This window comes from Nematolebias whitei, chromosome 10 (genome assembly GCF_014905685.2).
Source record: "Nematolebias whitei isolate Nwh7 chromosome 10, NemWhi1, whole genome shotgun sequence".
NCBI classification, from domain to species: Eukaryota; Metazoa; Chordata; class Actinopteri; order Cyprinodontiformes; family Rivulidae; genus Nematolebias; species Nematolebias whitei.
In genome coordinates, this window is record NC_056507.1 from 1,071,660 (window position 1) to 1,082,555 (window position 10,896).

Consider the following 10,896-nt stretch of genomic DNA (forward strand, 5'->3'; position numbering starts at 1 on the left):
CAGAGGAGGGACAGAGGTTTGGACATGTCCAGAGGAAGGACAGTGGTCTGGACATGTCTAGAGGAGGGACAGTGGTTTGGACATGTCCAGAGGAGGGACAGTGGTTTGGACATGTCCAGAGGAGGGACAGTGATTTGGACATGTCCAGAGGAGGGACAGCGGTTTGGACATGTCCAGAGGAGAGACAGAGGTTTGGACATGTCCAGAGGAGGGACAGTGGGTATATTGGTAGAAGGATGTTAGAAATGCAGCTGCAGGAAAAAGACAAAGAGGAGACATATGGATGCAGTTAGAGGACACAGAGGACAGAGTGAAGACAGAGGACACAGAGGACACAGAGGACAGAGTGAGATGGAGGAGGAGGACTCGCTGTGGAGACCCCTGAAGAGGGAAAAGCTGAAAGGAGACGTAGAAGAATAAAGTTAGAAATATAACAAAATCACTAAAACAAGTAGCTGAAAAGACAGAAAGAATCTGGAAAGAGCATAAAAAGCTGAAATTGGACGAAAGAAGCTGAACAATGGCTGAAATGAGCAGGAACAGGTTGTAAACAGCTCCGTTCATTTTCAATGAGGAAAACATGGCCGACAAAGCTAAATACTGTATTTCAAAAAGTAAAAGTTGCACAAACGCCAGAAGTCTCAGCAGGAATGTCCTGAATGAGCCGAACGTTTTGAGACATGGATTGTTGAAAAGCAGCTAAAACTGAGGAACGAGTTACGAGCTGAAGAACGAATCTGAGCGACGAGAATGATTGAAAGGATTTCACAGTTACTCACGTTCTGGCAGTTTAGTGAAACCACCTCTCTGTTTTTGTTGAATTTAATTTGTAAAAGAGTAAAAAACACTCACGAAGTGATGAGGAAGATGCCAGTGACTGAACCAGCAACCTGTTTATTGAAACAAGAGCAGAAATTTATTCAGACTGAAAACACACGAAAAGGTTCGTCTCAAGAGACTTTACCTCGATGACGAAGACGATCATGATGAATATTAGGACGTAGATCAGGCTCCTGTTGGTGGACACGTAGCGCAGGTAAGTACTCCACGAGGTCGTCTGGAAGATGTTCTCCCGCTCATCTGCAAAACATTCCTGACACAACAGGAATGTTTTTATTATCATTATTTTCAGCAAAAATGGACGTAACCCCCAAATCTGGAATGTAAAGATTTATCACTTGGCTCCAACGGGCTTTTAGTTAAAAGTATTGACCTTTTTTCCTTTTTTATTAATAAATTCAATTAATTAATTGATTAAAGTCATTGCCTTTTGGCAATTCTTTTTCATGTTTTTAAACTATCCTATTTTCCTGTCCACTCCTCAAAGAAGACGCGCTCTGAGCATCCTGCGCTCGGCCGGACTACAGAGACAAGTGTTGGGTCTATCATGGACTGGGATCCAGGGGGAACCCTCAGGGCCTTCAGCGCCTTCAAAGAAGGCCTAAGGCACATATAAAATGTTAAATGAATTGTTTTTATTTAATGTTTATTTCATTTAAAATAAATTATCAATGTAGATTTTCTTATCTTTGCTAATTTCTCTTATTTTATTCTTTAATTTAATTCACAATTGAGAAAAGTTTTAATTCATGAAATGCAGATATCCAATCAAACTTTTTAAATTTGTCTCCAGGCAGAATCATGTGTGAAGGTTCCTTCTCATTGGTTAAGACTTCAGTGTCAGGAGAGAAGGCGGAGCTCTCTGCAGGAGGAGTTTAACCAATCACAGAGTAGGTGGGACCAAAACACAAAACTGTGAGCCTTCAGGAAGGCCTTGCAAGGCTTTGTTTAAAACCACGTGAAGATTTGTGAGGCATTCAGTTGCAACATGTAAATTCAATAATCCACATTGAAAGTGTAGTTTCTCCAACAACAACAAAAAAAGACTGTTAAAGATCACATTTAGGATTACGTTGATAATTTTCAACATTAAAGTTGTTTTGTTGGTTCCCAACCCTGGTCCTTGAGGAACACCGTCCTGCATGTTTTACTTGTTTCCCTGCTTTGACGCACCTGATTTGAATGAATGGTGATTAACCGGCTTCTGCAGAACTTAAGGAAGTAATTAAATCACTGAATCAGGTGTGTTGGAGCAGAGAAACAACTGAAACACGCAGGATGGTGTTCCTCAGGGGCCAGGGTTGGGAACCATTGCATTATATGATGAAATGTTACAGAAACAGTAAGTTCTGTGTGTTCCTGTTGAATTTCAGTGTGAATTATTGATTATTTGTTGAGACTGGGTGTGCTGCAGGGCCTTCTGGGTAATGTTGGGAGAGAAATGGGTGGAGTTTTTCAGGTTCTGTGTTCAGATGGGTTGTCCTGCTGGTTCTGTTCAGTGTTGGGCTGGTGTTCATGTTCAGGTTGTTGTTGGTAACTGTAAAGAAATGACTCCATCAGTCAGATGTTGGACCTGATGGATTAAAAGAGGAGAAGCGCTTCCTGTCAGCGGATCTCTGAATTGTGAAACTGAAAGTAAAGTGATGTGAGTGATCTGTGACTCCACAATGACTTCATGTTCCAGATTGTTTACAATATTACTTCCTGACTGAAGGCCTAGTTTTCATAATCACAGATTGCCACTGCTGAGATCTTCTGACACTTAAATCGATCAATAGTGAACGCACGCACCACTTATCAGCTTTACAGTTTGTGGTTAAAAACAAGCCCTTTTCTCTGACCACACCATCTCCTTGAAAAACTGAAGAAATGTGCATTAGAGGATTAGCACTACAGTGGGTATCCAGTTATTTGAATAATAGGAGACAGTTTGTACAGGTAAATTATGTAATATCAGAATTTTGTGTTAATGGATGTGGAGTCCCTCAAGGCTCTGTGTTGGGACCAAATGTTTAATTTTCTTTTTTCTGCACCCTTTTCATTCAATGTTCTTGTTTTTTCTTTTTGATTAATTTGTTTTGTTTCTTTTAAATGAATTAATAAATAAATTACATTTTTCTAAATAAATACATTAATTTCAACCAGTGTTGATCTTCACAAGATCTTTAAATTTAGAGTAGATGGTCCTTACTAAATTTATCCACAAATGTGTATTTCCAATTAAAGACAAGTGAAAAGATGTAGATGAAAGAAAGAAAGAGAGAAGTACCTCCATGTCTTCTTCATCTACTTCCTCAGTAATGTCAAACACGCTGTCCTTGGACAGGCGGCGGGCATAGATGTCCAGCTCGGAGGCCAGGTTACACTGAGGTGTGATGGACAGCTTCTTCCTGAAGGTCGACTGCATCTGCTCCCGGCGCTCGTGGCCCTGAGAGTTGGTGATGAACTGCAGGACGGACTGGCGCCTCTGCCCGTTCAGATGCTGTAACCCATGGTGGTATAGGTTATTTCTTGGAAGCATCTCCTCCACTTGGTCGTCTTCAGGAACTACAGAGAACCTCCTCTCTGGAAGTTCGTGAACCCCATCTTCTATGGTCGTGGACTGAAAATTGCTCGCCTGTTCAGAGTTTCTGATTAGTGAGAATTTGCGGGCAGCTGCTAGAGGGTTCAGGATTAGCGACTGTTTGCGTTTTTCAGGGTAGCCATCACCCACTACATGGTTCTGAGGAGGTGCATGACGGAACGACTGGCGAATGGGTTCTGCACCACGAAACCCAGTGGTTTCGTCCACTGAAACCCTGCGAAGAGTCTCTGTGAGTATAGAGCTGCGTCGCTCTGCTGCAATGTTGTCATAGGCCTCAATTCCAAGCAGCAGGGAGCTGAAGTCCGGGCGCTTGGCCTGCAGTTCGGAGAATGTGCCGTAGAAGTAACAGTCTCCGTTGTGCAGCAGAAGGATTCTGTCAGCTCGTTTGAGATGATCCAACTTGCTGGTGACCACAACACGAGTCTTGGAGGCCATGAGTTTACAGACACATCTGTGGAGTGAACATTACACAGTTCTTTGGTTAAACCCTCCTCCAGGGGCAGTGCTGTTGTGTAAAATGAAGAGAACACAAGGAGACGTAGTACCTGGGGACAACTTGGTGACTCAAAATTGTGAAAATTTGTTCAATTTTTTGTTGCAGTGTGACGTGTCCCTGTCTTTTTGTGTGAATGAGTGCCTAATTAATTCATTTGCTCTCTAGACAGCTGATTGGCTGAAAGGGGCTTAAAACGATCAAGCTCCGCCTGTTGGATGAACGAGGGAGGCCAGAGGAGAGACACTGGTCTGATGGTTGCTGGCTTTTCACTCCTGCTCCTGTTGGAGACACCAGTGGTTGCACCTGTCACTGATTTTGTTGAGCCGAGTGTTGTTGGCACTGGGCGTTACCAGCCATCGTTGTGTTTTTGGTTTTGGGTTGTTAGGGTTTCGGATCATAGGGTGAGGGGAGCGGCCCGAATCCTTCGGTCAACTGCTGGCTGGTTCAGGGCCTCTCCCTCTCTTTTTAAATTTTAGCCGGGGCTCCCAGTTGGAAGTTTTGATCAGGTGATTGGTGATTAATCATCTGGGCTTCATATGTTGTGCATCCTGTCATTTACTCCTGAACATCAGCACCATAACATACAGTTTCATTGAATTCAGTGTTTGTGACCAGTGAGCCACGTGGCTGCACATTGAATAGGCAGTTTTTGAAAATCACCTGTTTTCATGTGCACGGCTTACAAACTGCATTCTTGGCCGTCCCATCACCGACCCGTAACGAATTAGTAAACTATACAATGTCACAAGATGTTCTGTCATTCTGGAGATGCCCTCATGAATACCAGTGACCAACTAGTCCAGAGTTGTCCAGTCCTGGTACTCGAGGGCCACTACCCTGCGTGTTTTAAGGTTTCTCTGCTCCAACACGCCTGCTTTGAATCAGTGATTAACACGCTTCTACTGAACTTGATGAGGTAATTCACCCACTGAATCAGGGAAACACATAAAACATGCAGGATTGTGGCTTTCGAGGATTAGGATGGAACAGTCTTGAACTGGTCACAGCCCAGAGAGACTCTAAAGGTGACTGTGTGCTAGCAGAGGTGTTGGGTCTCTGTACGACGAGCTCGCTACGCTCTTCACGACCTCAAACCCCCCTTCTGTGTGAGGGGGCTCATGAGACTCTTGGTGCGCAGCAAAGATGTTTTTCTTTGCCATTTCCCACATCCCTAATGAGTTGGGGATGACTCTCAGCTATTACAGCTTCAGACCTCAGCTCAATATTAAATGTAGTTATTTAACCTTTAGTTATTTAACCTTTAGTTATTTAAACTTTAGTTATTTAACCAGGCAAATCCCACTGAGATCACTGATTTATTTTGCAAGGGAGGCCTGAAATCAGTCTATCATGCATGTTTTTGGTCTGTGGAAGGAAACCAGAGTACCCGGAGAAAACCCACTGAGAGAACATGCAAACTCCACCCAGAAAGACCCCCAGGTCAGGATTTGAACCAGGGACCTGCTCACTAAGCGGCGGCAGCTCTACCAACTGAGCCACCGTGCTTCAATTTGACTAAGTTATTGCCATTTTGTGTTGGCTAAATTCATACAGCTGTGGCGGCCATCTTGTCCTATTGGACCTTACATCTGCTTTTGACACCATCGACCATAAGATCCTCATTTCTAGACTGGAGCAGTGGGTGGGCATCACAGGGTCAGCCCTTAAATGGTTTGGGTCCTACCTCTCTGACAGAACCTTCTGTGTCAATATCAAAGATTTTAGTTCGGCATTGACAGCGCTCCAGTGGGGGGTACCGCAGGAGTCCATCCTCGGACCCCTTCTCGGTCCCCTTCTCTTTTCTTTATACCTGCTGCCACTAGGTGCTATTTTCCGCAAACACAACATACCCTTTCATTTCTACGCCGATGATTGCCAAATTTACTTCCCCCTGTGGCACAGAGGCACACGCTCAACCCGTCGTAAGCTCAGAGGTGACAGGGCTTTCTCTGTTGCAGGTCCACGACTGTGGAATGAGTTGCCACTGAGTGTCCGGCAGGCTCCCACACTCTCAGTCTTTAAGTCTCGCTTGAAGACCCACTTCTATTCTCTTGCCTTTAACACGGTGTGATTTGTTTTGGTCCGGTCTGTACTCGACACTGTTGGCCATTTTAGTTAGCTCCTGCTGCTATTTGTATCTGTATTTCTATTTTATGTTTTCCTGTCCGCTGTGCATGTTTGTTTTCTTTTGTACAGCACTTTGGTTGGCCTTGTTGCTGTTTTAAGTGCTCTATAAATAAATTGGTATGGTATGGTATGGTATCATTGAATCAGATTGACTCAAAAAGTTAATCTGTTGTAGATCCACAACCAGTACTTGATCTCCCTCTTCTTTTAATCCCTCCAGTGGTTCTGGAAATGTTTTGCTAACAGACAAAAACACACTCAAAAACCTTATAGTTTATGACAATATGTCACTCTAGGATCCTGCAAAGACGCTCAATATAAAGACCAAATTTTGACATTTTAGTGGAGTCGCTCTACGACGGCCACAAGACAGCTTTGACATTTGACTGTAATTTGGTGTTATTGCAAGAATATCCCAGAAAAATTCATTTCCATGTCCTTGAAAGGTTGACGGTGATAAAGTACCTTACTCCATCAAAGCCCACCAAGCATGTCTGAAACAACAAGTGATAGTCCTGACCTTGAACTATGAAGCTCCCCAACCCCCACACCCACCACATGAAAGACTCTCTGTTGGATACATACTTTTCAAAGACTTCTTTCTCCGTAGCAATGTCCAGGTGAGTGAACGGTGCATCGAGCAGGTAGAGATCTGCATCTTTATACACAGCCCTGACAGGGAGCACACACGGAGTGAAAGAATGAACAGAACGGTGAAAAATGTTACAAAACGGCAATAAAGTGAAACAAAATGGACACATGAGAGACTGGAAAAGGAGAGGCTCTGGGTTTACAGGGTGTTAAAAGGAAGTCCGATGTCTGTGGGAATACAGGAGATCAGTTCTCAGAAACATTTACAGAAACACCGGAGAGGCAGATAACCATTCAGTGACCACAAATCAATCCGTGCACTCCTAACCAATAAATCATGCATGGGAAAACTCCCAGAGATTTATACAAACAATGAAGCTTCCGTCACTAAAACGTTAAAAACACAACGGATATGAAGGAAAAACAGAAAACAACTTTTAGGAAATTATTACTTTGGAAAGTGGAGACTTTGCTCTAATGACAGATAATCAAACTTTAGGAGAACAGCAGCGTCACGGGATATAAAGAGCTGATTGTGGTGTGTTGCTGCAGAATACCTGGCAAGGCAAATCCTCGCTCGTTGACCCCCACTGAGGGTCACGCCTCCTTCAAGGAGAGCCGTCTTGTCTTTCTCAGGCAGTAAGGCGAGGTCCTTCGGGAGGAATTACCCAGACCAGAGGGTTAAATTTAGGTTTGCATCATCGCTGACAGCAACTGTGTGATAAACTCAACAAATGGCAAAACGTGATGAAACCGACATCCCTCATATTTTTATCTTTTAAAGTTTGAAAACAAGAATATTGCATACGGCACACTATACGCCAGTCGACAAACTATTATTCAGCAAAGACCTTGTTTTAACTTTGACCTTGATTTGTGACCTTGACATTGAAGATGGAGTGCAGAAACACTCCGTCTCATGATCGTGCGTATGAGGTTTTGTTAAATTATCTTGGGTGGATCAGATATTATGGGCGGGGCAAGACAAAGTTTGCAGATGGACGACGACACCAACGCTACCGACAAATACCAACATGTTGCAAAAACGGCACCAGGAGACAAGTCGTGCACAGAAAGTACGCTCTTCATACAAACAAGTACAAAGTTTCATGTTATCTAAGCTATTTTTCAAGTTTGTACTAAATTTGAAAGGACTGTACGGTATTTATTTTAAGTTGTATAAATTTATAATCTTAAAATTACACGAGCAGTATGCTGATGTGGGCGGCACGGTGGCGCAGTTGGTAGAGCTGCCGCCTCTCTGCGAGAAGGTGCCTGTGATGGACTGGAGACCTGTCCAGGTGTCCCTGTGATGGACTGGAGACCTGTCCAGGTGTCCCTGTGATGGACTGGAGACCTGTCCAGGTGTCCCTGTGATGGACTGGAGACCTGTCCAGGTGTCCCTGTGATGGACTGGAGACCTGTCCAGGTGTCCCTGCGATGGACTGGGCAATGGACAGACAAGCATAGGACAGATGGTATTTCCAAGTCCCTCTTTGCTCCATGACGGGGGACAACTGAGACCATGACAGGATCTTACGGAGGAACGAAGGAGGACTTTTCATTCACTGAGACTGAACTATTTAAAAACTACTTGTCTAAACTTTCAAAATCTTTCTAAATAATTTGTAAAAAGGACATCAGATTTTTAGATGCTCTTCTTTCCCTCCTTTTTAAGATCACAACTGTTTTGAACAGTTTTCAGTCAGACGCAGGTGACGGACGTGAACTTTAACCTGGTTTTGACAGTAAGGCATGTTCATGTCAACATGGAGGTATCGTCAATGTTCGTTCCACAAAAGGACAGATGAAATAAACACAAGAAAGACGTCACAGCTGGAGTCAAGCAAAACTGAAATATTGACATTAATACCAGACACCCACACCAACAAGGATACGTGGTTTTAAGAGGTTTATCCCAAAATTAAACAACTTCTTACCTTTTTAATTGTGGAGTCTGTCGTCCCGATGGAGCGCATAAAGGGTCAAGTTAACAGGTTTAAAAGAAAATATGGCAGTAATAAAAGAAAGCCCCTGTGTGTGTGTGCGTGTCATTAAAAATGTGTTTCCAGAGGAAGACGACCCCCAGTGACCTGAACGATCAGTTTCTGTCGGCGGTACCGTCAAAATATCCAGTTTTGACCCTTCAGTTTGTTTGTCCTCGCAGACAAAACCTAAAATAGTATTTATTCTAGTATAAAAAAGGCTAAGACTCCGGATGAGCCAGTGTTGTGACTAGAATCCATTTAAAGCCTCTTTAAACATTTTGTTGGTAGCTTCCTGTTACAATTTGTTCTCCAGATGAACAATAAATCTAAATAGATTAGTATTGTCATTTCTGCAAATCAAATGATTCAAACAATTAGCAGACACACACTGCATGTCAAAAGTACAGTGAGCAGATGGACCCCCATCCTGTTTGACATAATTAAGATGTGAGAAACTGTGACATTTGGAACTGATTGGTCGATTAGAATGCACCACATGGACAGGACATTGATGGGCATCATGGATCATATCAGATTCTGTGGGGACTGTCCTGCACAAAGACCGTCTGCTGATAGACACAAGCCCTGGGTGACAAAAGACATCAAAGCCATACTGAACAAGAATCAGAAGTTCTTCAGGGCTTGGAACAGAGGAACTGAGAACCTTTCAGAGTGAACTGAAAATCAAGACCAAGAACAACTCCAGGAGGACGCTGGAGTCGAAACTCCAGTTAAACAACATGAGGGAGGTCTGGAGTGGTATGAAGACCATCCCTGGTTTCAGACCAGCTGGTGCAGGAGGAACTGAAGGCATGTGGGATAAATTAAATCTATTCCACAGATTTGATAAAACAGGCCCTGCCCACCCAGCTGTCTCCAAACATCACTGCTTCCCCTCCATCACCCTCCAAACTGTAAGTCGTCTCTGTGAGAGTCTTCCTCCCTCTTCCTCCCCCTCTTCATTATTATACAATGACATGGCTCACAAGCCAAAGGTCCTCATCCTCATGACTGCATACACCCCACCCCCATTGTGCACTTTCCACAGTGTTCTTCACATGTTACCATCTTGAAAGGCAGCTGAGGAAACTCAACTCAGGCAAAGCAGCAGGCCCTGGCAGTGTAAGCCCCAGGGTTCTCAAAGCCTGTGCCCCCCAGCTCTGTGGAGATCTACATCGGGTCTTTACCATGAGCTCGAGTCTTCAGAGGGTCCCTGTGCTGTAGAAGACGTCTTGTTCCTGTGCCGAAGATGCTCCATCCTAGTGGCATCAAGAACTACAGACCGATGGAACTGAAGTCCCACATCATGAAGACCCTGGAGAAACATCCCTGGAGCAACTCGGGCACATGGTCAGGTCTCCCTTGGACCCCATCAGTTTGCCCAGCAGCCCTGGCTGGGAGTTGAGGACACATCATCTATGTACTGAATCAAGTCTATGCTCAACTGGACAAGCCGGTAAGCACCTGAGGGTCATGTCTTTTTAACTTCAGTGCTTTCAACACCATCAATTCAAGTTCGAGAATCTTTATTATCCCAAAAGGACAAATTGTTTCACAGTCGGCTCTACTGGGTGAGAAACTCACAGCGATGCAGGTAGATGCTCCCCTTGTGTCCTGGATTGTGAACTGGAAGACCCCAGTTTGTGCGCTTGAAGAACTGAATGTCAGACAGGGTGGACAGTAATACTGAGCCCCCACAGGGGACAGTCCTCTCCTCTTCACCCTCTGCACCACAGACTTCAGCTACCTGACAGAGTCCTGTCCTCTCCACAAGTTTTCTGATGACTACAATAGTTGGATGTGTCAGCAGTGGCGATGATGCTGAGGCTGTAGTTGGTAACTTTGTCAGATGGTGTGAGCAGAACCACCTGCAGCTCAACCTGACAATGACAAAAGAACTGGATGTTGATCTGAGGAGGTTCAGGACACTGATGACCTGTTTCCATCCTAGGGGTCACTGTGGACATTGTGGAGGATTATGGGGCGGCTGTGGCTGAGTGGTTAGAGCAGTCGTCCTCCAATACGAGAACTGGGGGTTTGATTCCACCAGCAGTCACATCCTGAAGTGTCCCTGTGCAAAACACTGAAGTCCTCGTTGCCTCTGTGTGTCCCATCAGTGTATGAAGGTGATAAAACTGATTATTCTCTGTATACAGGTGGATCTAGTATCGAGTGCTGTGTGGAGGTAAATGATGCACAGATTGTTGTAAAGAAGGGATGGATGGATGGAGGGATGGATGGATGGATGGATGGAGGGATGGAGGGATGGA

General features: G+C 44.3%; 1 protein-coding gene across 1 annotated transcript in view; it reads right to left on the reverse strand.

Annotated features, from left to right (window-relative positions):
• Positions 1 to 848: 848 nt before the first annotated feature.
• Positions 849 to 10,896, reverse strand: part of cftr (CF transmembrane conductance regulator) — a 52,368-nt gene continuing 42,320 nt past the window's right edge. Inside the window, exons 12-16 of the mRNA XM_037683061.1 lie at positions 7,196 to 7,290; positions 6,633 to 6,719; positions 3,110 to 3,875; positions 965 to 1,093; positions 849 to 890 (exon numbers count right to left, since the gene is read on the reverse strand). Of these exons, the coding sequence (XP_037538989.1) occupies positions 849 to 890; positions 965 to 1,093; positions 3,110 to 3,875; positions 6,633 to 6,719; positions 7,196 to 7,290 (1,119 nt within the window). The remainder of the gene's footprint in view (positions 891 to 964; positions 1,094 to 3,109; positions 3,876 to 6,632; positions 6,720 to 7,195; positions 7,291 to 10,896) is intronic.